Source organism: Punica granatum, chromosome 3, assembly GCF_007655135.1.
Source record: "Punica granatum isolate Tunisia-2019 chromosome 3, ASM765513v2, whole genome shotgun sequence".
Taxonomy (NCBI): domain Eukaryota; kingdom Viridiplantae; phylum Streptophyta; class Magnoliopsida; order Myrtales; family Lythraceae; genus Punica; species Punica granatum.
The window spans coordinates 15,073,733-15,100,244 of NC_045129.1; the positions used below are offsets into that span (position 1 = coordinate 15,073,733).

The 26,512-nt window shown below is 36.1% G+C and overlaps 2 protein-coding genes across 5 annotated transcripts; both read right to left on the reverse strand.

The window, feature by feature from the left end:
- Positions 1–531: 531 nt before the first annotated feature.
- Positions 532–7,363, reverse strand: LOC116200905 (centromere protein C). Of its 4 annotated transcripts, XM_031531874.1 has the most exons (18): positions 7,014–7,363; positions 6,270–6,478; positions 6,085–6,173; positions 5,618–5,717; positions 5,369–5,514; positions 4,575–5,254; positions 4,413–4,494; positions 4,031–4,309; positions 3,630–3,886; positions 3,467–3,548; positions 3,093–3,208; positions 2,932–3,013; positions 2,596–2,672; positions 2,082–2,184; positions 1,681–1,754; positions 1,423–1,525; positions 1,218–1,325; positions 532–854 (listed from the first exon to the last, which is right to left on the reverse strand). In XM_031531874.1, the coding sequence occupies exons 1-18, from the start codon at positions 7,170–7,172 to the stop codon at positions 739–741; spliced, it is 2,862 nt and encodes a 953-aa protein (XP_031387734.1). In that variant the 5' UTR covers positions 7,173–7,363; the 3' UTR covers positions 532–738. The 4 variants fall into 4 exon arrangements, with proteins under 4 accessions (XP_031387734.1, XP_031387733.1, XP_031387738.1 ...); XM_031531873.1 differs by having other exon boundaries at positions 3,630–4,309; XM_031531878.1 differs by lacking the exons at positions 4,031–4,309; positions 4,413–4,494 and having other exon boundaries at positions 4,976–5,254; positions 7,014–7,362.
- Positions 7,364–13,753: 6,390 nt separating this feature from the next.
- LOC116200210 (N-terminal acetyltransferase A complex auxiliary subunit NAA15) lies at positions 13,754–23,662 on the reverse strand. Its single transcript, XM_031530996.1, has 26 exons — positions 23,448–23,662; positions 22,648–22,726; positions 22,406–22,488; positions 22,178–22,327; positions 21,409–21,524; positions 21,185–21,290; positions 20,787–20,858; positions 20,565–20,680; positions 20,133–20,265; positions 19,663–19,740; positions 19,528–19,581; positions 19,332–19,402; positions 18,943–18,997; positions 18,749–18,844; positions 18,109–18,237; positions 17,907–17,989; positions 17,594–17,824; positions 16,926–17,058; positions 16,744–16,851; positions 16,490–16,621; positions 16,177–16,233; positions 15,286–15,383; positions 15,130–15,188; positions 14,915–15,026; positions 14,718–14,818; positions 13,754–14,622 (listed from the first exon to the last, which is right to left on the reverse strand). The coding sequence occupies exons 1-26, from the start codon at positions 23,496–23,498 to the stop codon at positions 14,414–14,416; spliced, it is 2,712 nt and encodes a 903-aa protein (XP_031386856.1). The 5' UTR covers positions 23,499–23,662; the 3' UTR covers positions 13,754–14,413.
- Between the last annotated feature and the right edge of the window lie 2,850 nt (positions 23,663–26,512).

Below are 26,512 nucleotides of genomic sequence, written 5' to 3' on the forward strand. Positions count from 1 at the left end.
GGCGGTGGCCGAGAATCGGCCCACCACTGTGCCACTATGCCTCCTCCTCTCTCTCCGACACAGTGTGCACGACTGTGTTCCTGTTTTTTTTTTTTTAATTTCAAAAATTATTTTTATTTTAAGAAATTTTTCAAAAAAAAAGATAATTTAGGGGCACACTTGTCATTTAAGTTTCATATTCCAATTCCAACCTAGATATACCCCAACCACTAGATATCCATTGGATTTAAAATCCTAACTTATTCCATCCCCATCCCTATGCCTATGCCACAAAAGATCGTGCAATTTTACCGATAGGAAGAAGGGGAATTGGCTGGCACTGCTAGACTCAAGAAATTTGTTAGAGGAAGTAGTGAGAGGAAGTGATCAAGGAGAGCAAGATCAGCTACTGAGTTAATTTCGGTTATTCGGTTTATTCGAGATTCTTTGATGTTTCTCATATCACATCGATTTGAAATATAGCTTATGGGGATCGAATGAGATGTGGGGATAGATCAGCATCAGCTGATTCCATGAGTAGTGGTCATTCCATAAGTAACTGGCACGATCTTTCATAATATAGTAATCCACCAGTCCATATCTGTAAAGATCATATGTCGGATGTCAGTTCCGAGCTAGGATTACATTTCTAATATTTGCCGAGTTCAGAACTCGTTCTGTTCGCTTACATACAGAGCAACGAATGAACTCGTACATATCTTAACAACATAAAACAGAGGCAGCATTTTGATCTAAATCTCAAGATACAAGTTCAACAAGTTCTTTGTACTCATCGGAGACGAAAGACTTCACCTTCAGCCTTGGTTTTCCATCTCCAGGCGACTCATACTTCACGCCGATTACAGTCGCTAAACCTGCAAATCAATTGCAGGTGTCCATGAATGCGATTCTACTATATATCCTGTCTCAAACCAAGGATCAAAAATAGGAAATCCAAGGCCCAAAGACAAGGAAAACTGCAGCTGCTTTAGTGAACTACTCCTACGTGAACAGTGAACTCCCTTTGGACACAAACGGTGAAGAATATCATATGCAGTAGATTGTGCAAGTTACTTCAGTAATTGAGTAGAACAAAGAAAAAGATTTAGCAGCTCAGCAATTTCAGTTCAAAGATATCTAATTTCATATAATGCATATCGAGTATGTCATGAGAGAGAACTGATTTAAGTATTTTATCCAAAGAAACAACTCTATTTAAGACAAAGGGAGATGCTTACTTTCATGAATGCGTCCATACAGGAATCGTTCACCTTTCCAGAATGCTAAAGGTCTCGACCTGATCCTTGTACTCCGCCTCACGCCATTATCCCATGTTGTCCCAGCACCTACAAATACAAAGAACATGAGGTGAATACCAGTTACACATTGACGGGTGGGTGCACGAGAGAAATTGATGCCCGCATATGCACCCAGCAAGATTACCTCCAAGACTTGTCCTCCGACGAGAGAGTTCATTCACTAAGCGGGGCTTCTTAGGACGTGGCCTTGATTTTCTTCCACCAGTATGCATTTCTTGGGCAGCCTCCTGAAGAAATTTTGCAAGGCCAAGGTACAGCTTAATAAATTTCCATTATTCCATTAAAATTTCTTCTATTTCTAATCTAAAAGTTTGAAGATCTCCAAGGGATGAATATCAATTCAAAAACCACATGAGAAGAAAATTGATCCTGAAAAACTCACCTCAATGAGCTCCTCCGAAGCATCATCTCGTCTCTCATTTTGTTGACACTCAGTTGCCACAGGATTTTCGGATTCTGTCAAATAAGATAATACATGAAAAGATAAGTAGCAAGAAGATGTAATTGTCACCGATGGAACATCAAAAGAATGCTCAATCAAAAATATAAATACCCCATAAGATCTTCTATTTTAACAGTGGGGAAAAGACTGAACACCCAGAACAAAGAGATTAACTTCCGAAGGAAAACATCATCGTCCAAGTATTTTCAGCTACTATATTAACTGACACATTGACCATTGACAAACCAGCGAATAAAGAAGGAAAAAGAAGCACCTCAGAAAAAGTGAGGCCAATGATAACCCAAAGAAAAGAGGAAACTGAGAAGACTCAAAAGAATCACCTCTAGAACTTCTGAGAGCAGAAGCTTCTTTTCTCTTTCGACCATTACATGAAGGGCATGATTTCTTCTCGCCTTGTCCACTGGGCAGAGTAGCAACAGGTTCCTGATTCATGATCAGAATAAGCCCTAGTATAAAACCTTATGCCATGGCCCCATGGTAAAAGTAAAGGCATCTAATATGTGTGCCAGGTAGCAGATACAAGTGTATATGTCTGATATACTCATGAAAAAGAGGATGTTAAGAACAAGTCAACTCCTATTCAAATGTTGTTAAAATTTCTGCTTTGATAATTCATCCTCCACCTTAAAAGCCTACATGCTACTTGCATTAGCCAATCCATCTTCTGATATGCTTGGATTCAGAAAAGGACGTTATCTTTTTATCTTGTCCCTCTTCTATTTATGTCTGGAAAGAAGTTTCAGATTTCAGTTCAAGAAAAAGCAACTGGAGTTAAAGAATACGAGAGGGATAAAAACCAGAAAAAAAAAAAAAAAGCAAGCCAGGAAGATTAACCTCTATTTGCTGCTCTAGAACACCACCAGGGCATTTTGAAGAGCCATCTCTAGCAAATTCTTCAACTTCAGAAGAAACTAAGGGGCATGATAGGAGAGCATTAAACAGTTATAATGAGTAAATTGATAAAATCAACCAACTAGTGCAACGAAGTGGTATTTAGATTTGAAACACCATAGTTCGTGGAGACCTGGGAAAATAACCTCTTAAACAAGTAAATACATATGGCTTACGACTCGCTCAGTCACCTGGCAAATCTGACATGCTCTCAATGAAGTAGATCTAAGGAAAGAAGACATATCCAGCATACTCCAAGAATATAAAGAAAGAACATACCCAGAATATCCCCATCCTCGTTAGCTTCTTCAGTATTTGAGTCCCCAGCTTCAGCATTTTGCTGGGTAGGCGTTGCTGCCTCCTGCAAAGACAGTACCCTTGTCAGTTCCATCTCATATGACGAGCTCAACAGCTAATCACAAACAAGGAACATGGCTCACCTTCTCTGCCTGGCTACAAACATGAGGAACCTCTATTTGTTGTTCTAGAACACCATCAGGGCGTTTTGAAGAGCCATCTCTAGCAAATTCTTCAACTATAGAAAAAACTAAGGGATCTGACAGGAGAGCATCATATTTAATTATATAAGTGAATTAATGAAATGAATTAACAACTAGTGGAATGAAAAGGTACTTAGAATTGAAACAGCATAGTTTGTGGAGAACTAGGAAAGTAACCTCTTAAATATGTCTAACGCATGATGGCTTATGACTCGCTCAGCCACCTGGCTGATCTGACATATGCTCTCTAAGAAGTAAACCCAAGGAAAGAAGACATATCCAGCAAACCCCGAGAAAATAAAGAAAAAACATACCCAGAATATCCCCATCCTCGTTAGCTTCTTCAGTATCTGAGTCCTCAGTTTCAGCATTGAGCTGGGTAGACGTTGCTGCCTCCTGCACAAGACAGTACTCTTTATCATTTCCAGCTCATATTACGAGCTCAACTGCTTATCATAATCAAGGAACATGGCTCACCTTCTCTGCCTGGCTATCCAAATCAGTGCTGGGCCTGTCTAGGAACTCAGCCATCATTGGCAGATCGGTTTTATGATTTGTGACTTCGTTTTGCAAGTCATTAGAGTTTGAGCCAATTACAACATCAAAATCTCCCCTATCTAAAGTACCACTGATAGATTCACCAGGATTATGGGAAGAACCATCTGACTTATTCCTCTTGTTAACATCATCAGATTCTTTTTCTGCGTGTTCCATATCAAGACAGTTCCTTGCAGCTACGTCATCAACATGATCAGAAGAAAATGGGTCGATAGATGAGTTTTCCCTGAACAAACGTTTCTGTAACAATGATATTTGGGCAAAAGGACTCTTTGTTGCAGACTTTGAAGACACGTAATTTTTCAAGCTTTCTGATCCACCTTTATGCTTAGTTGGTGAATGCCCATGTGCCCTCTTCATAAGATTCTGAATATCCAGTAATACAGGCCTCTGCTTTGACAAGTTCCCTACTGAAGCATTCAAATCATCCTTCTGGATATCTTGCAAATCAGGGAGCTCCAAATTCTCAATGTTAATGGCTTTGGTCTGCAAATGCTCCTGTAGAGGATTGGCTGCACCGTCCCCATCCAGATCCTCCAAATTCAGGGATAACAGTTCATCCAAAAGTTCATTGTTTTTCCTCTTCGCCTTTGTTAAGCCTGTTAACCATCAAATGAGTCAATCTTCCTGGATCTTAAGATTTAAAGCCAAATAATTGAATGAAAATATCAGTAGAAACTAATAAACAAAGAAAAAACATACCCAGAATATTCCCATCCTCGTTAGCTTCTTCAGTATCTGAGTCCTCAGTTTCAGCATTGAGCTGGGTAGACGTTGCTGCCTCCTGCAAAAGACAGTACTCTTATCAGTTCTAGCTCATATTACGAGCTCAACCGCTTATCATAATCAAGGAACATGGCTCACCTTCTCTGCCTGGCTATCCAAATCAGTGCTGGGCCTGTCTAGGAACTCAGCCATCATTGGCAGATCGGTTTTACAATTTGCGACTTCATTTTGCAAGTCATTAGAGTTTGAGCCAATTACAACATCAAAATCTCCCCTATCTACTGGAATACTGATAGAGTCACCAGGATTATGGGAAGAAACATCTGACTTATTCCTCTTGTTAACATCATCAGATTCTTTTTCTGCGTGTTCCATATCAAGACAGTTCCTTGCAGCTACATCATCAACATGATCAGAAGAAAATGGGTCGATAGATGAGTTTTCCCTGAACAAACGTTTCTGTAACAATGATATTTGGGCAAAAGGACTCTTTGTTGCAGACTTTGAAGACACATAATTTTTCGAGCTTTCTGATCCACCTTTATGCTTAGTTGGTGAATGCCCATGTGCCCTCTTCATAAGATTCTGAATATCCAGTAATACAGGAATCTGCTTTGACAAGTTCCCTACTGAAGCATTCCAATCATCCTTTTGGATATCTTGCAAATCAGGGAGCTCCAAATTCTCAATGTTAATGGCTTTGATCTGCAAATGCTCCTGTAGAAGACTGGCTGCGCCGTCCCCATCCAGATCCTCCAAATTCAGGGATAACAGTTCATCCAAAAGTTCACTATGTTTCCTCTTCGCCTTTGTTGAACCTGTTAACCATCAACTGAGTCATTCTTCCTGGATCTTAAGATCTAAAGCCAAATAATTGAATGAAAATATCAGGAGAAACTAATAAACAAAACTTTTCATTCAACCCAACTTACCAGTGAAATCTCTTTCTCGTGATTCATCATTTGATTCATTTTCTGCATCTTGTTGTATGGTAGAATTAGAGACGGCAACATATGACTCCATAACTGTCTCGGGAGGAAAGATGCCAGATTCACTAAATTTATGTTTGTATGACCTCCTGAAAGCCAAAAACGGGGGGAACGTAGAACAATTAATCAAAATCCAAATAAGAACAAGCCCTACACTAATTCACAAGAAGAAATGGTAAAATGAATATATACCCCGGCAATCCTGGGCGGCGACGACGTGCCTCTTTCAATTTGTGCTGACCTGGATCTTCTGGAACAATTCCATTCTGCCTCATGATTTCCCTATTGGCCTCTATAGAGCAGTATCAAGAGTAAATTCTTTAAAAGGCAATAGTTACAAAATGTTTATCCAAGGGGAAAGCAGTCTCTAGGAATAATAGCAAATTTTCAAAAGCCTCTATCCTCATTTATACAGATAGTACTTTGTCATTGTTACAAAAACCATGTAAAGGCACATCTTGTACCAACTTCCAAATGTATGTAGTTGAGTTCACCAATTTAAGAATTTTCTTAGTCAATGTTATAAAAAAAATTTTACAACATAAGAGAATATCTCTGTAGTTTATTTAACTAATGCCAGGAATCGCAGGCCAAATTATCCCCAGCAAAGTAAATCATGATATAAACAGGAACCTATGAGTTGAATAGATGCAACTTACGCTCCATTCTCTCAAACGCTGCAAAAAACTCATCGGGATCTTCGTAACTATCAATATCAAAAGTCGCTTCCAAATTGACTGCAGGTTGACTGCAAGAGAGAAACATATTTGACTCAATATAACTGTAGCCCCAAAACCCAACCTCTCTCGTAGTTGAGATAAGTGCAGAAAAATTCCTTATTCACCTTGAATCAGGCTTCAATGAAAACTTTGGACGCTTTAGGCCCAAGCCCGGCCTTCGCCTTTTAGGATTTTCTTCATTAGCCTTTGCCGCATCAAATTCATCCCTCTCTTCTGCTGCGACTTCACCTGGGATATCAGTGTTCAGAAGTTCTGAACAGCTTTCCATAATGGACTTCGCCTGATTGAAGAGCTTCTTGGGGCCTTGCAATGCCTGAAATCACGGGCAGCGACATCAGTATCATTTCTTGATCAATTGCAGAACACTGCAAGTGTCGCACAGATAAGGTAATGGCAGCACCATCAGGTGCTTTCCTCATAAACGCACACAAACACAAGCAAATTCAACTGAAATGTGAGCCGAATAGTTACAATTGGGAAGTGGTCGGGGTTTAATTGCCTCTAATCATAGCTCGCCGGTGCATACTACACTGTAGTGAGGTCCGCAATACTTTCACGTCATCAAATGGAGAGCAAGTTAATGGCATTAAGAAATTCGATCGCAATCGAAAAGAGACATGGGAATTTCAGTATAAGCTGAACCAATTACAACCAATAGGCAAACCCTACCTGCCCAGTAGCTTGAGATACAAAACAACCGAACAGATAAAATTACTGAGCAGACCATCGCAGAAATTCGGAAGTAATGGAGGGGGGGAGGGGAAAAAAAAACAAGAAATTGAACTGAAGGCGAAAGAACAGTCGCTGAAGAACATGAAAATGCGAAGTGATGGAACTGAGAGGCATACGATGGTGCCGAGGTGGCTGTGGAGGGAGTCGAGTTCCCGCTCGAGATCGTACGGGTCGGAGGCATTCTGAAGAGCGCCGAAGCTGCGGGGGAAGAGGGAGAGCACGGAGAACTGAGCGAGCGCATCGAGTGGATCAGGGCCCGTAGCTCCACTCGCCATCGGCGGGAATCCGGGCAGTCTATCGTGAGACAGTAGACAAGAGGGATGCCAAACCCTAGTCGATGGAGGAAAGAGCACCCGGACGGAGGTTTGATGATGGGGGAGAGGGCCTCTCGTCGGCGGAAGGAAGGGTTAGTTCGGACTTCCGAATCGGAAGGCTGATGAAAGAGCGGGAGTGTCAGTCCTTTTGGCATTTCAACAATATACAATTAATAATAATAATAATAATAATAACAATAACAATAAGAAACTAAAAAAAGGGCGAGTGTTTTCCCGTTTGTTTCAAATTTCGCCAAATTTAAAAATTTTATGCCATAAGACTACCAATTTTCATTTTTGTCTTAGATACAGTCAACCGTCCAACTCTGCATTTGCTAACATGAATTTACTAAGGCTACATTTGGTTCGCTGAAATAGAATAGACATAAAATAGAATAGAGAGTGAATAGAATACAAATTCCGATGAAATTATTTTTTTTGTTGGAGAGATAGCAAAACTAAGAATTATTATTCTGATATTTTGTTGAGTTAAATAAGGAATGGAAAGAACAGGATTAGGGTAAAAAGATAGAAATGTCTTTCATGCTAAATCTAATGGGTTTTATAAGATAAATAGATAATTTTAATGGTAATTTTTATAATTAATAAAAAATAAACATTTTAAATAATTTAAAAGTAAATTATTTTTAAAAATTAATAATTTTAATTAAATTACTAAAAATTGTGTTTATTAATAAAATTAATTATTTTAATAATTTAATGAGCATAATTATCTATTTTTATAATTAATAAAAAATAAACATTTTAAATAATTTAGAAGTAAATAATATTTAAAAATTAAGTATTTTAATTAATAAAATTCTTTTTCTTAATAAAAGTAATTATTTTAATAATTTAATAAGCATAATTATCTATTTTTATAATTAATAAAAAAATAAACATTTTAAATAATTTAAAAGTAAATAATATTTAAAAATTAATTATTTTAATTAATAAAAAAATTCAAATTTTTAAAAATTAATTATTTTAATTAAATTACTAAAAATTGTTTTTCTTAATAAAATTAATTATTTTAATAATTTAATAAGCATAATTATGTAAAGAATTAATAAAAAAATTATCTTAATAAAAAAATATTCTCTTACAATAAAAAATTATCGTACATTATAATTTAATTACTAATTAAATAATTAACAACGAATAGACATTTAATAAAAAATGTTTCAATTATTAAATAAATTTTAAAAATTAATTTTTTAATTAAATTACTGAAAACTGTGCTTATTAATAAAATTAATTATTTTAATAATTTAATTAGCATAATTATCTAAAGAATGTGATAAGAACAAAGACGAGGAATGTTACACTTTGCTTGACAATTAACAGATTCAGTACAACATTCATCCCAAAAATAAAAGGACATACGCAGTACATATTGAACAATAGAAGAAATGTTACACTTTGCTTGACAATTAAAGTGAACCCATGACTGTTCACATGGCACTACTTATTGCAAGCTGCCTCATAAAAGATTCAAAAAAAGCTTAAAAAAAAGAAAATTCAAAAAAATAACATAAAATCCAAAAAAAATATCAACGAAAATTCACAAAATTGTCTCTGAATTTTCTGTATTTTTTTATTTCGTACATTATTTATCAGTTTCCAAATTTTTTGAATTTTACGATATGAATTTTCTTTAGTTTTTAAGTTTCAAAAAATTTTATGTAATTTTTCTGATTTTCTAACTTTTCATCATTTTCTAGTTTTTCTATTTTTCCTATTTTTTAAAATTTTTCATGAATTTTCTTTAATTTTTATATTCTTTTCTGAATTTTGTCTAATTTTTTAACTTATTTTTATTTTATTCAATTTTTTTTGTAATTTTTTATGAGGTGGCATATAATGAATGATGGCACGTGTGCAATTGTGGGTTCACATTAACGTCCATGAAGTCCATGTCAGCTAAATTTAAAGCAAACGTGAAAATTTTAACTTTTTATGTGTCTTTTCTTTGATTTTCACGATATGGTCTATTTGTATTCTCAAAGTGCTCCCTCCAATTTGAGTTGTATCGAAGTGCTCCCATGGCGTTTGCTAAATTATCTTAATATGTTTCTTTGAACTTATTTAACTTTTAAACATTCAATGAATAGTACTTAATTTGATTAAGTAAAATTTATTTGTTGGAGCAAGTTTGAAAACTTAAAGCTCCTTAATGTAGTATTTATTTGTCAGTTCGACATTTACCTTTTTTTCACTTTAGACGCATTATTTCTATAGTAATTTATCTATAATTTTCTATTTGGAAAATTAAAAAAGACAACCAACTCATTATTGTAGGAGAAAGTCTTATATGTAACATGTATATTATGTGATAAAGTCGCAAACCTATAAGAATTCACCAATTCCTCTTGGTCTTTAAAATCATCACAAAAAAAATCTATTGTTAACAAAAATGAATTTTATTGTGTAACATAATGCGATATGGCATACCCATTACATACAATAACTTCTCAATTTTTGTAGAGGGAGGGAAGGGCTGGTGATAGCTACAAATCAAGCCACCAATGCCCAAGGTGATCAGAGCCACTGCCTCTCTGACACGAGGACTGACGGAGGTGGAGACCCGAGACGGGCTTGTTTGGTTTTAGGATAATATTTTAGAATCACAATTCTGACTTAACTCTACCCACTACAAAACAAAATAACTCATACAAAGTTAAAAAGTGGGCCCCATTTATACCACTTTTTTCCACAACAAAACAACATAACTCATACAAGTCAAAGGTGGGCCCCATTTATTCCACTCAAAATCAAAATCAAAATCTGATTTTAAAATCTTACTATGAAACCAAACGCAACCTTTTAGAGGCTTTGGGCCCAACCACGACCACCAATGCCAGGTCACCAACAACCTCTCCTTGAGCGGTGGTCACCGGTAAAAGAGTCTCCACAGCTCGAACCTCTACTCTCTGAGAGAGAGAGCGATTTCGACTAATACTAACACCATTACTAGTCCCCATCTCTCGGACAAGGTCGCCAACTATCTCTGAAGTCGCCAGTAGACATGTCCTCAGTTACACCCCTCCCCCAATTGTTTCTCCCCCTCTCCCTCTTTCTCTACTTCCCTGTGTGTGAAACGAAATGAAACATTTTTGTTATTTCAAAAGATTTGGGTGTAGCAATGGAAATATCATTACTTTTGTAATATAGCTGAGCAATTCAATTAATAAATAAGCGGGTTCATCCAATTAATTATTAAGGGGTTTCTTAACACATTTTAATCGGTTAAGTTAATCTAGTTTATGTTTATTCGATAAGTTGAATTAAATTAAGTGGTGAAAATTAATTTCAATACTTATTTTAAGTAATCATATACCACCTTACTTTTTATATTGTTTACTTTTAGAAAAATCTTGTTCATTTTTTTCTATTTTTCTTTTCCTTTTCTAAATTTATTTCTCTAAAGAAAATTGAAAAATCATGTTTACAAATGCAAAATTTAGAATTTTCTACTTTATATTCAATATCTAATAACCATCAGAGACTTCCCAATTAAAGGGACAATAATTGATATAATTAAATAGGAAAAAAATAATTGATAAAGAGCATTCCAATAAATGAAAAGAAAATTGAAAAATTATAAAAAGTTTTTCTCTAAATTACTTTGAATTTTTGGAATTAGAAAAATCTCTTTTCCTAAAAAAATATTTTTCATTTTAAGTAGATAAACACATATTTTACTCTTTCATTTTTTATGAAAATTTTCCAAAAAATTGAGAAATTTTCTCAAAGTAAACAGGGTCTAAAGTCACCATCCAAAGTAAATTAAGGGTGCGTTTGGATTCAGAGTTAAAGTAATTTTGATTTTGATTTTGATCGTGGAAAAGAATAAATGAGATGTGATTATAAATTTGACTTGGGAAACGTGTGTTTTTGTTGTGTAGTGTGTTGAGTTAAAGTTAAAATTAAAATTTTTGACTTGGGAAATGTATGTTTTTGTTGTGTAGTGTGTTGAGTTAAAGTTAAAATTAAGTGTTTAGAAATCCAAATAGGGCATAAGTTTTTTTTGTTGTTTCTTTTTATGTAGTGAGTTATTAAGTTAGGATTTGAAACATTGCTATGATGACAACTCTAGTTTCCTCTGTATCAATACCTATATTACAACAAAAGCAAAAATGAAACTTTTCGTCTAAAATTCAATTTTCTAAAACATCCATTGCAAATAACTTAAAAAAGTTTGGAGTCTTACGAATTGAAAAAAGATGGAGACAAATTTGTCAATTCATTCTTTTACAACCATCCACTCAATTCTTTTTTTTTTTTTTTCGGTGCAAAAGGGGGTTAAAAGCCCGGTACAATGAAAAGAAATTAAGTTATACAAAGGCGGGGTAAGGAGGCCCCAAACCTTAACCAATACAGCTTGGTTCAAGCAGTTTGACACTCGTTCCCCTTAAGTAAAGTATCGGGTTCAAGGATGAAGGAAATATACGCTGGGAGAGCTTTACTCCTTAGCGGCGGCCGATCTGGCTCGACTGGATTAGTCAAGACTCATTGGACTCCCGGATATTAAGTTTTATACAAATAAAATAAAATAAAATTAAAATTAAAAGTTTTCACAGAGCTAAGGACAGCACAAGCACAACATTTAGTTTACATTTATACGCAAAGCATGTGAATAAATAACTAGAAAATGTATACCATTAAAAATCACAATGAAATTCGATCTCGTGCTGCCCATGCGCCTTAAGAAGAGGGTGTGTGTGAAATGTCTCTCAGCCTTGTTTGTTGATGCAACGCCTAAACAATGAATATTTGGTTAAGTAGTTAGCAGCTTATTGCTCAAATATTGCAAGTTTCATGGCCACGCGTTCGCTCCTTTGGTCATAGAAAGAGCCTAGAGGTTTGCCTAGCTCTAGGGTTATGCGAAAGATTCAGATAACTAAATCATTCTGTAAAATCGTTCCGTTCCAAACCGAAAAAAAAAACTGAATTAATTGGTTTCAGAAAATATTCAATTCGAGATATCAAAATGAAAATCAGTTACGCAGCAGTTACGGTCCCATCCCAAATGTATATATTTATAAAATTACTACATATATCATAAATGAAATTTGAAAATTTTAATTTAATAAAAGGTCAAAAGGTGAGGTAAAAGAGAATTATTCATAATTTTAATTTTAGATGGACTCTTTTTAAACTCTCTCTTTAGATATATGGATGAATGTTATTTAAGCGACTTTTTTTTAGTGTTTGTGATAGGTGAATGAATGGAATTTAATGAAATCATAATTTTAGATTTTTTTTAAAGATTTTTCAATATTAGTTCAGTCGATTAATCTAACCATAAAACAAATTATTTTTTGCGATAGTTTTATTCCTCTAACTAGCCGTAAACTCACACATTGCATAGGATAAAATATGATCTTTTTCTTTGCTAAATTTATTATGTAAAATATTTGTTATGAATTGTTGAAAATATTTTCATATGGCGTTACATCATTTCTTATGTTGACACATACATAAAATTAGAGAACAAAAAATTTCTATAAAATTTATTTGTGAGAAAAAAGTAAACAATCAAAGAACTCACCTTTAGAAGTACTAAAATAAATTGTGTGCATGCGTGCAAAAATTAAAGAACTCTAGTGATAGCAATATTTATTGATAACAATCTATGGTATTACCCTCGCTATTATAAGTATCATACATAACATAATACTAATAACACATCATGACAATATCTATAAAAAGTATGATATGATTTGCATTTTGAAAAATAAATATATAACACATCATATCAATAAAAATATAATATAATTCACTTTTTTGAAAAAAAAAGCTTAAAATCCCAAAAAAATAACGACAGATCCTACAAATCTATTTTTATATCTTTAAAAAAATTTCAGAAGTACAAATAAAAAAAATTAAAGAAAGCTTAAAGATCAAGAAAATAAGAAACAGTTTCAAGAATCTACATCTATATCTTTATATCTTTAATAACATTGAACCTTTTAAAGATTAGTTTTTAAATAAAATTTAAAAAATCAAGAAGATAATAAACAATCCCACAAAACCTATATCTACGTATTTTTAAATGTTAAAAAAATATTTTATTAAAAAAACTCAAAATAACCTAAAAATATTCCACTTAAAAATGAAGCGCTCCGAGAACACCTGGCCAGATCCACCATAATCATGCTTTCATCATACATACATACATATATATGTATATATACATATTTGCAATTCGTAAAATTATTGTTCCAAAAATTTAGGACAGTTACGGTTCGAGCTAGAACTATACCGAACCGTCCCGCGTCCACTCCTACCCGGCTCCAATCCAGTTTTCTTACCAAAAGAAGAAGTTCGTCAGTTCAATATTAAATCCAACAGTACCTGGTTCGGATCCATGAAAGTCACTAACAAATTGATTATCTCATGGATTCCCAAGCACATTTGAATTCATCTCGGCCATGTGAGCCGTTTTCATTGTTCGTGCACCTAAGATTGCAACGTACCACGCAAACACATCTAACAAGAACAAAGAAAAAGAGATTGGAAACCAGAGTCAGTCAACATCCCACAAATCACATCAAACCGTCAGAATTCTTTGGTTCTTAAGTATTTTTCCATGGCAAAATTTTTCACAAGACGAGAACCCCCGTTTATACAAGAAAAATTAATGAGGTTAATTAAATAGTGAACCAAGAAGAAAAAGAAAACGTACAACATGACAGGAACAAAAGACTCTGCAAGCCTTTCTCTGTCCTCTACTGTCTTGCCTCCTAACCAAATGTGTAGAACCCAACGCTTCTCAAAAATTTCTGCTGCTCTTCCCCCCACCCAACCCAAAGGATCTAGTAAGAAAATATCATAAACCTCGCGAAACAACATAGTTCCAATTTGGCGAGAATATCCCATGAAGTTTCCCACCATAATGATCTCACACGAAAGTGAAGCAGGTGTAGGATACAGTCTCTAGGACGAAATCAAAGCAACTTATACACAATTGCAGAAGGCAATGCTTCCTCAGAATTGGACGTGATAAGCTCAAACACGAGGTATCCCACAGAAAGCTCCATAAAGTGAGACTACTCTTCCAAAGTATGGGACATTTCCTCTCTTCCCGATGAGATCTTAGGCCATAGTTCGATTTGCTGTGATCTTAGAAGACCTGGACGTGGTGGCAAGTATGGGACTTTACATTTCACTTGGAGGAAGAAAGCATTTTTACCCTATCATTGGGAAATGGTGAGATCTTTAAAAGATTCAAGTTTTCCATTTGGCGCAGCAAAATCCACACTTGCACCACCGGCTAGGTGGTCCATTCCTCCATTTTCTGGATTCTTGCGGATCTGATTGTAAGCAGAACTGGGAGATGCAGAACTGTGGCTCCCTTCAAAATATGCTGAGTAGGGGAAATATTTGGCACAATGGACCTTCCATCCTACAAAGGAAATTTTCATTTCAGTGTCGGAAATTCCATATTATACACTATCCCATGACGAAAACTGTGAAGTCGGTGATTTTTAGTTCACTTACTTGATGCGACATCGTGATCAACGAGCACAGATTCAAGGAGTTTGTGAACGGCAATGCAGTCTCTGAGCTTCCATTCCATGACTGCCCCAAGAGCTCCGTTTCTAGTAAAAGAACAATATCTATGAATATATACTTCTAGAAGATGGTAGCTATAAGAGAGAGCTATGAGGCAAAGTGGTATCATGAAGAGTCATTACGTTTGAGACAACTTGTTGGTTGAATCTTCAATTATTTTGATAGCTCGAGACTTGCTGTTGGGTTCCAATACATAAAGCATTTCTGCAGCTGCAGCTCTATGCAGCAAGGAATCTGCAGGGAACAAATAAAAGAAGCTAAGCTGCGAGGTTGATGCATCAATAGTTGAAATGACCCTGAGTCTGATTTAATTTTATAAACAAGAAGATTGACTGACCTTTATGTTTCTCGAGGAAAGAATCGTTGGCCTCCATCAAAGACTTCCCGTGCAATTGACTAGCAAGAAGATTAACACAGGGAATGTTAGCCTTTAATTTACACCTCAAAACCAATAGATACAATGTAAATTAAAACGAGAGACATTAGTTGCTACCTGATTGTTGGGCGCTCTTCTTCCAGGACAGTCCATATAAGTTTCTCAGAGTCAGTGACAGGGGAAACCATGGAACTCACCCCATGGAAAAATTTGATCTACAGTTAACCAAGCTAACGGTCAGTACCTCAAGCATGGAATATTTGGTACTCTACATTTTCTTCTTTGCAAATGGGATGCATTCTTAATAGAAATAAGGTTTACAAGAGAAAAACCTAATCACCCATAAATATTTTCAGAGATGGACCAATCCAGAAGGTTCAACCGGTTGAATTAGGAATTGCAGATCTATCTTTTTACACGGGAACTTCTAAAAACTAGGATAAGGTAGTAAACTGCCGAAAATTGTGGAAAAAAGAGCTGGACTAGAAGTGTTGCCAAATCGTATAGGCAGAATAAGAGCAAACAGAATTCATATGGGGAAAACAAATCATCGAATTCTTTGTTCAAGTATTATTAACCTTACATCCAAAGAGACAGAACTGAGATGATTTATGGTATAAAGTATTAGAAAGATAGATTAAAAGAAATACATAAGTAAAAGGCTGAAAAGTGGTGCTCGTGGTCTGTAAAGAGAGTGAGTCTTCCATGAAGATATGATATGAAATCTCAAGCAAAGGGAAACAGGAAAGTGAAAATTAATGGGAAAGATAAAGGGGACTTTGGGGTTTTTTTGTTTGGGGGGGGGAGGAATTTAGAATTGGAAGAAACATGAAAAAGGCAACCTATACATAGCCATCCAGAAAGCATAGTCTTCAAATTATCAGGAAACCCTTCTGCTATTGACACAATAAGACAGAGACCCAATCTTCAAGGGTTCTCAACCATCCGGTTTTGAACAGAACGATTATCACTATCAAAAGAGTGAGACAAAGGGAACAGAGAGTATACCAGGCAGCGATGTGTATCAGGACTTTCTGCATCCAATCTCAAAAGTTGCTTCACAGCCTAAAACGAAAAAGAAGCAATTGGTCATACTATTATCATCAGTTACACCACTGCATTCCTCTTAAGACGAGATTAAGTTTTGAATTGAAAAGAGATATCCTAATTACAACCTGTAAGTAGTAAAATCTAACATAACAAACAAAAAATATCTCGGTCATACAGCAGTTGCTTCAACTTTATTTACTACAACAAACAGAAAACATACAAAAGGAGAGGAAAAAGATTACTAAAGTTCACAATCATCCTTGACAAGTACCTGAAAAGCAAGTAAAATCTTCCGCTTTCTCATATTCACTTCAAAGGCAAGCAAGTGTGTTTCCAAAGAATCAGGGGAATTCTTCTGAAGCAGCTTCAAGTATTTCGTTGCTTCGGATAGGGGATCCTCAACCTAAAGAACATAAAGATCCACCAGTGTTACATAAATCCAAGCTGTAAATTGACATAAAACTCAAGATTGCTCTGTTAAAATGATAATCTGGACCATCAAAGAAATCGAGGCCCTGAATCAACCTGCACCAACTTCTCCCCGTGGGGATCTGGATCAACAGGCTTGACATTCTTTTTCCCAGATTTTGAGACACCACTGGCAGTGGAATCTTCATTTTTAACTTCTGCTTCCTACAATATTTAGCTCATGAGGACAAGAACAATCAAGATACGAATCAAAGGATCACTCGGTTAAACTATATTACTTTCTTAGCCCGGGCTTCTGCCTTTCTCTGCTTTTGCCTGAGTTTCTTTTTCTGAGATGGAAGCAGCTTTGAGGTTTCGTCATCTTCTTCAGCTGCTGACTTCGGGGGTGAATCAAAAAGCCTAATATAGCATCTGTACCTCAAAATGCTATTGTAAGAACTGAAGCTCACAAAGATGCGCATCTCAAATGCTATTATGTAATAAAAATAATTTTGACAAAGGAGTCTACAAGGATTAAAGTTTTGAGCTTTATGGCATATACCAAACTACTATAAGCAATCTTAGTCGAAGGTAGACTAAGACTGCTCCACAGCTCATACAAGCATTCCAGCAATATCCAAATAAAGTACTATCAGGACATGCAAAATCTCTTATTGACAGTCAGTCAGCAGACACGAAACACACTATATTTGAGTAAAGTAGCCGCAATCTTTGTTATGCAGAACGTGTTTGTAAAATGAAAGAATTTTGATCCAATTTTATTTTAGATTGAAACGGCTACTATAAAAGTTCACTTATTATGAGGTAGAATATGCATAAAATCAATTAAACCAACGAATATTAAACCACAATGAGAGAGCAGAGATCAAAAGCAGGTAAACCATTGATGTATTTATATTTAATAATGAGCCATATCCAAAGCCATATTATGAATCAAGGTATGAACCTGATAGCTCCTGCAGCTGCTTTATGGAAATAAGGGTGAGCATGCAAGCGGTCCTGAAATTTCAGCATTTCTACATAGGCACGTAGGGTCATTTTTCTCAAGCAGTACGAATGGAAGTCAAACTGGTCCTCCGTGATGTCAGCATAGTGCTTCTCCACAGCTAAAAATTTCTTCAAAGCACGCCCAAGATCACCTTGGCGGAAATAACTCTCGCCAGATGCAAGTTCATACCTTCAAATGCACTTCTTACTATCACGAGGCTAAAACTGTATATTAAGAATGTGACACTTCCATGCATAACAGAGAGACATACCACATGCACTGCATATCATGGAGATTGTTGTGCTGATCACCATCCTTTGTGAATAAGACAGCTGTCTTCTCGGCCAAAGTCACCTATTCATATCCCAAAAAAAAAGTGTCACAAGACTGACTGAGGATAGCAAAGGTTTGCATTGAAAGCATCCATGATGAACAAGGGCTTGGAAAGAAACATGGACACAATGCTTTAGAACCTGATCAGCTTGTAGCATACGCTTGACGCATTCACTATTGATGTAGCGGTCAGCAAGATCCATACATCTGGCTTCATCTGCCAAGGCAGCTGCAGCTGCTAAATCTCCCACATGCTTCAATATCCGACTCTGATCTCACACAAAAGTAGAGTAATTGAATGGCGCTAATAACAATTGATGGAATCATACGCATAAAATAGGGATATGAAATTGGTATTGGGGGAGAATTTAATTCATTAAGAGCCCAACAATTAACAAGGAGATATAACAGCCAAAAAAAAAAAATGTAAGCGGATACATAGGCACTAACAAACAACAAAACGTGAATATAAATTGGACCTCAGGTATACAGCCAGCAAATACTTACCAACCCAGATACGCATTTGCATTATCTTGCCTAAACCAACTATTCACTAATAATCTAGAACAGATTCCGCTGACATTCAGAACTACTTGTTCTCTTTAGACACAATGGGGGAAAGAGGAACAATCACATACTTCTCGTAGGAAAGCTACAGTATCTTGGAAAAGAAGCATGCCTCAGGAACAAAATGAAAAGGGCCAATTTATGATTCAAATCAACAGGTTAAGTTCTACCACATTATTTTATATCTAAAGCAATAAAGTGATGCGCACAGACCTTCACTGAGTATAAATCAATCACAGTTGGAGTGTGCTCTATAGCCTCATCAATTTTTGACAGAGCAACATCATGCTGACCACGTCTGTCATAATGCTGCATCAAACAAGAGATCCATCAAATTAACAGGAAAAGATATAAAGCGCCAAAATGACCAAAGACAGAATCTGTTTGAGAAAGATAGGACATCTAACCTGCGCTAACAAAAACAAAATCCACATGAGAGTCGAAGGTGGCTCTTTCTCTCCCCTGCATCCATGATGATGGAAAGCAAATGGACATGAAAACAAGGTGAATCAGTACGTAAAATCGAGTGGGAGAAGGCCAACGAGTAACCAGAAAAAACACCACAAGCACACGAGCTCAGTAACTATATAATAGCAGACAAGTTGCACTGCCGAGAACACAAAGTCCAGACGAATAGGAAACTATTGACACCGAATCAAGAGGTCAACCTGTCTTTGTACTTCTAAAGGTATCAACATGCAATGTAGAAAATTATCAGCAGAGAGTGACGTTATCGATTTTCTTCATGTTTATTATCCACCAAAATAGCAAATCGTCCTAAAAATCAAGGCATTACCTTCCCGGATATCCACCAGTCGTCCTTACTGAATGCTCCAACTCAAGAAAAAGTTGCTGCAAGATGTCTGCCTGCACGAGAGCACCAAATAAGAAATTTTAACCATAAGAACCCCTTTGGATTATAGCACCAAATTAACAAAATTCAAGAAACTTGCAGACAGATTTATAAATTGACTAGCGATAATAATAATAACCTTTCCAGGGTGATCATACAACGGAGAGAGATCAGAGAACAATGAAGGAACTCCCTGAAAACACAAAGATATCATTATATTGTCAATTGATATAAGGCACAACCGTTCAAGTAAGATAAGAGAAAATTCAAAAACCTTAGTTAAAAGAGGCCTGATGTAGTTATCCGCTGCTTCTCGAAATTTGTCACCTTGTAGAAAATCTAGTGGTATTCTCTGCAAGGTTGGTGAGTATAATTAGAACAAGGTTCAAAATATGATATTCCTGCATCTTTGAAAACAAAAATATATGGAATTGATAAAACCAAAGAAGATAAAAAGTGACCCACCCAACACAACATTAACAAGATACATTCAGGGCCGCACAACATGGAAAAGTGACAATGTGGAACAAAATATATGGAATTGATAAAGCCCAAAGGAGATAAAAAGTGACCCACCCGACATAATGTTGAGTGCCTGACATTGACAAGATACATTCAGAGGCGCACAACATGGAACAGTGACAAGTGGAAAGTATTTAAATTGATGAAAACTGAGGTCATCCATGCCAAGCCACGCAATTCTCCAATTCATGGACAAATATCTAAGGAGAAAAGCAATCTAACCTTGACAGCAGAAGACCAACTGTACTGCTCTGAAAGAGATTTGTACAGGGAGCTCAGCTGATCAATTTCATCAGATGAGTACTCACCACTGTCCCGATATAGCCCAGCACACTTTTGCAGGCCCTCATAGTATCTAAAAGCAAGAAAAAGGAAATTATTCAACAATGCCTGAAACAACCATCCAAACAAAAGCACCGATATAAGTCTTATTTGTCAATGACACGTTAAGCACCTACTATAATATAGATACAGAGATAGTACAGTTGACATGTTGACAAGTACCCAAAACAGATTAAGAATTCTGCACATGATAAGTCTCTCGAGTTGGCTAATTCCAATGCAGTAGACAAGTTTATCCTATTTGGTATTAATAAACCATATTCTATAGCAGACTCGCATTACACATGTAAAGAATTAACATAAAAGAGTTACCCGTAATTATCTGGATTCATAGAAAGCAATGCCCTGTACAACTTGGCCCCTTCTTCCAGATGACCCAACTTTACCAAGAGAGAAACCTCTTGTTCTTTGTATGCCAATTTATCAACCTAGAAAGAAATAATGAAGAACTGATAACATAAGCTTCACTGCATTTAATTCAAGAACTTACTATGCAACTCGCTCATGCGACCATGTAATGGATTGCTGACTCACAATTTTAGATTCTTTTTTGTTCAATTCTTCAAGAGCTCTGTCAATATAGCCACATTCCTCCATCAATGAAACCTGCACAATGTAATATGTTGAAGCCATAGTCAAAAAAATCCAGAACAAAAAAAAGGGGGACCGCAAGTCAGACTATCTCACCCATTATAGAAGACTGCATAATCTTCTACATAAGTTGCTTAATATACTTGAATAAGTTGATAACACTACCCCCAACAAAAAGATTCTTTAATGTGTTATATATAAGAGTTTAGCTGGAAATCATCATCTAAAACAGCATCCTGATGTTCATGGGCTGCGTGACATGAGATGTACATGAATGGAGAAAAAAAAAAAACTAGACATTGAATTATCCAACTATAACGGCCACATAGACCAGATCTTACCTTATAGAGTAGCATCTCCCCATGTTCACATCGCTCATTTTCCGGCGGATAATCTTCTTCAAGGGTCCCTTCATATGCTTCAAGAATATCAATTGCCTTTGAGGGGCTAGTGAATTAACAAAGAAAAATATTGAATTAGATAAAGATTATTTCACTCAGCCACCAAATAAGGAAAATATCCTTGCATTACACCTGACTCATATAAAAACAGATAAGGACCATACTTGGTGTTTAAATGATGGGAAACTGCAAAGCCTATCCAATTCATGCGATGATTGGGTTTCAGAGTGAGAAGCTGCTGCCTTGTTTCAACAAAACCTGTCAAGTCTCGCATTTGTGCCTGTAGAATGAGAGTTAAAATTTGCTTAGTATAGCAAAAGGAAAACTACTTACGATCATACAAGTTATGTCACTTTTCAAAGGCTTTTGTTGATGAGCTAAGCATGTTTACATTATAATAATCGATGAGGAATATAATCCAAGTCCAGTGAAATTAATTGTTCTAGTAACAGAAAGTACATCATGTGAACCCTAACAAAATAAAAGGCAGCGCGTCCACTAGCACTGCCTTCAAGGTTCTGAATGCAACTGGAAGATCAACTCTTCCTCTTTATAAGAGAGCCAAAGAATAGATAGAAGGATCATCTTCCTCTTTTACAAAAAATATTAAATCATCATTCTCTTTGAAGCCACACCAGTAGTTGCTCATTCTCCACTAATTTCAATCTAGAAAATTTTTAGAACTACATATTGCCAGACAAGTCAACCTGCTTCAGCTCAGGTCTGCAACTCCATGCTAAAGTCTAGAACGGTGGCCATCTGGTATTTGTTGAATCTAACATGTGCCAAATTCCTATTATTAAATACATCTCGCAGACATAAAAAGCAAAACTCAACTCTACCTATCCATATGAAGCAAAAAAATTTCACCATGAGAAACTCTTCAACATACAGGACATTCAGAAACTATACAGAAGAACAGTACAGGGACACCTGTAAGAGCGAGAGGTCTCGTAAGATTTCAATATTGTCTGGATCTATTCTCAATGCATTTCTGTAGCATTTAATGGCTTCTCTGTATTCTCTGTCTGAACGGTAGAGAAGACCATATACGTGCCAGCAAACATGACTTTTGAGGTCATTCTGCAAAAAGAAAAGTTGTCAGGAATCAAAGTAACCATGAAGAACATTTATGCAAGAAGAACGAAAACAGATTCCAACCTTTAGTCCCTGCCGGACGAGTTCATATGCTTCAGATTTTCGGTCCATGCAGTTCAGAGTCAACCCTTTCATCGATAAGGTTTCTGGAGAAGGGGTAGACAGACAATATAAATAAATAGAAAAATGTCAGGTGAAAGGTTTAAGTCTATAAAAAGGAAACGATGTCAATGTAAATATATAATGCAAGCATGACCAGAATCATGGACTCCACAAGATAGCAAATTTCCTGAAGTGTAAATTACCTCCATGGTCCGGAAACTTCTTCAATATGGCATCCGCTGCCTTCAGTCCCTTTTTATATTGTTTAGTTTCATATGATTTCTGCAGCATTTGAAACATTTATTTATGAGGCGTTGCTTTCAGGAAGAAAAAAAATAAGGGGGGGAAGCAGTGCGATTACTCAATGAAGATTATCTAGACTCAAAAGACAAAATTATATTAAAAGCCTTAGCAACCACAGAAAATATTGCCCAGATACAGGCTATACGAATGGGCAATATAGCAGCTGAATCGGTAAGCTGCATTTATCTGAGACAAGTAATCACAGTAGAAGCTGAAACAACCCCTTGGTCGAGCTCAATATCATTCATTTCATGCTCAAGGAAATAAGAATGATGCAAAAGATCATTTTTCCTGCCTCCAAGCCATTCTCAACTGTAAGTCTGAGCTCCTCACACTTCTATTGGACATTTTTCACTATGTAGATTTCAGGCCAAATCCGCATAAAAGCAATGACTCAAGTCATCAACATCCTCGGAAAACTCAATACTCCCACGGGCATTTCAAACCACCCGGGCTCCACAATTTGGTTCAACTTAGAAGGCAGAAGAAAATCATTCACTTTCTTCCCAGGCAATCGAACATGGAGACAAGAATTAGCCAGAAATCAAGGGTTTCAGAGCTCGGCTCAGCAAGCAGTAGCTGAAAAAACTCATGGCAACTTGATCGCTGCGAAGTACATATCGAGCTCCTCCAAAAAGCATGCATTTGCTGCGGAAACCAAGAGTGAGAGAAAGTAGAGAGAAGGAATCGAATAGCTTACGACGATGAGCTTGAAGAGGTTGGCCTCTTTGGGAGGCAGAGAAGCACCCATTGCTGCAGAGAGGCAGAGAGAGTGGAGAGCGTGAATGGAGTTGGACGAGGTAAAGAGTTAGGGTTTATCGGTTAACCCTTCGGAGCAGAGGGAAGAAGAAGAGAAAGAGAGAGACAGAAAGAGAGTGGTGGCGTTTATCTGCTGCAACCCTATTGTGATGTGAAGACGAAGTGATGTTTTCCATTGATTTTTCTCTCTTTTTTTTACTTTCTTTTTTTTTCCCTCTTTTTGGTGTCTGAGAGGAAAGAAAATGGGGAAAAAAAAAAAAAGAGGAGAGAGAAGATTGGAAGAGTTGAACAAAGAGGGGGTTTTCCCGAGCGCGTGCAGGACAGACGAGAGCCGCCGCGGCTGGGATTCCGTTTCGTTCTTCAGCTGCTCTCTGGTCTTTTATGAGAACACGAGTTGTCTCCCAAAGGAAAAAAAAAAAAAGAAACAAGATAATAATAATAAAACGAAATTGGTTTTAGGGACCACCGTATTTGACACGACGGGATAACATGACATGAATAAGATACGAAATGAAGCGGGTTTTGGTTACTACTAAATGTATTTCGTGTCTAAATGGGTCAAATCCGTTTAGACACGATAAATAAACGTGTTTAAACGGGTTCAACCTTTGTAATCTGTTTAGATACAGTTAGACCAGTTCATATTATGTGTTATTTTATTAATAAATTTGTTTCACAAATTGTATCAATTTATAGAAGAAAATACAATAAAATCATCTAAATTTGTTTATATAAATTACCCGTTTATGGTATTTTTATCATATCAATCGTGTAGTAATGTGTAGCTAAAGTTAATAGTGTCATGTCATATAGGTATAATATGTACCTAAAAATAATAGTGTCATATCGTATAGGTAAATATACATACACATTTAGACACGCTTAGTTAAACGGGTTAGACGTGTCGTATCCGTATCAATCCGTAATTAAATGTGTCGTGTTCATGTTTGAAAATCTCAGACGTTTATTAAAAGTATCGTGTTCGGGTTTAAAACTTTTTGACACAAACTCATTTAGACACGACATGTTTAAACACGATATGACATATATTGCCACTCCTTATTGGTTTAATCTTTTCTTGAGTTATAATTAATAAATAATATATAATAACACAAATTTTTCTCATTTATTTACCAAATTTTTTTTGCTCTTTTAAAATTCACGGAAAAAAACACCAACCCGAATTCGCGGCCTTTTCAAAGACAACATTTTCTTAAGTTACATTTGATCACCGACGACCTTGATTAAGTTTGTGGTGGATAGCGCCGAGCCATCACAATCCCAACCGGCTTTTTCCTCTGAAAAGAGTGAGCGATGAATCTAGGGATTATAAGGGTCCAACATCGACCCATAGCTCAAGGCGAGATCGTCGGCAACCCTGAGTTCACTAATGACCTCGCCGGAGGGGTGGGCCTCACCACCCTTCTTCTTCCTTCACCTCTTTCAATTGCAATTTTCATAAACTCAAAGTAGGGCCGGGGCATTTCTGTCTTTCAATAAATTATTATCCTAGTCTACCTTAAATCCACCACTCATTAGGATTAGCTTTGCTTTAGAAGCCTAACAATTCTTGATTGACCAATGATATTCGATACGACTTGCTGGCTCCATATGCAAGTATGATTCTAATATGGTATAAAAGTTTACATTTCTCTCCGATAATCGTAATTTGAATTTTCACTATTTCTAACTAGAGTATTATGACCACAATATAATAGGCCTTAAGTGGTCTCATAATTTTAGGTGGATGAACTTTCATTAAATAGGTTCGATATTTATTAAAAGCATATTGTGCACAAGGCCAATTCTCATGTCACAAATTAAAAGAGGCTACTTAAAATTGGTGATAAATTAAAATTAGCTTTTTATCAACCAAGGTCGGTTTTAAGTGAGTCGACGACTGTTATCCTTAAATAAGGCCTCGGTTATAAGTCTTGTGATTATAGAATATTCACAATGAGAAAAAGTTTATCCCTTCGTGGGTCGATATTGCTCGATTTGAGATTAATCAAATCTAGTGGACTTCCTAATATCAAGTGATATACACAAAAAAATCATAAATTTAGAGAGGTTACCTAATTGGTGATGAATAGAAATAGGATTTTCATCAACGTAGATATTTTTAGGTGAGTAGGCGCTTGTTATCCTTAGAAAAGGTATCAATTGTGAGTCTTGTAATTAGAAAAATTTACAATTGGGGATCATATGTTTATTCCTTAGTAGGTCGACCTTGCTCAAAACTAGAGTAGCCGGACCAAGTAGACTATTAAGCGGTAAACACCGAAAGAACGATATATACTTTAAAAAAAGGTGGATGAGTGGTTGAGGGTAGGAAATCCAACCGTAATCGCCACTAATATTAAATGATATACAAGAGTTTTAGTTGTGTTAAATGATAAATGATTTGACAAGCTTTAAAATTAGCAAACTCCTTAGGCAAATGAATACCTATATAGGACAACCGACCGACTTGCGAGCTGTTCGATTGTAATAGAACCCTCGAATCCGATCTTCGGTTCCAAAAATCAATCTACGGAATAAGTTCAAATCCTAGCAACATAAGCGACCTAACCGACCTTATATTTTAAGACCTAGAATAGTGGTGGCAACTCCAAGTTCTTCCACCCCTTTTATCCAAAGTAGATGAAAGGTCCATGTATATGCGTGAACTAGTTCTTCACACTTTTTATTATTTCTTTCTTTAGGCATTTTCTTTTTATTTTGATGATTTTTGTCTTCTTAAATAGTTTTGGAATAACTATGAAAGTAGGTTGTTTTCCTCGCGAATATAGAAAATCCACATTGGGAGAGCTTTACCTATGAGTTCTCCAACCTGATGTAACTGGATTAGTCGGCGTCCAATTGAGCTTCCGGATGCTAGGGTTCATACTGAAAAAATTCATCCATCATATATGTCTAACATATATCTTTCAATGAGTGGACATCTTTTCAACTTCTATTAACGAAATGGCAACATAATGATGAGACACTTATCAGATCTTTATT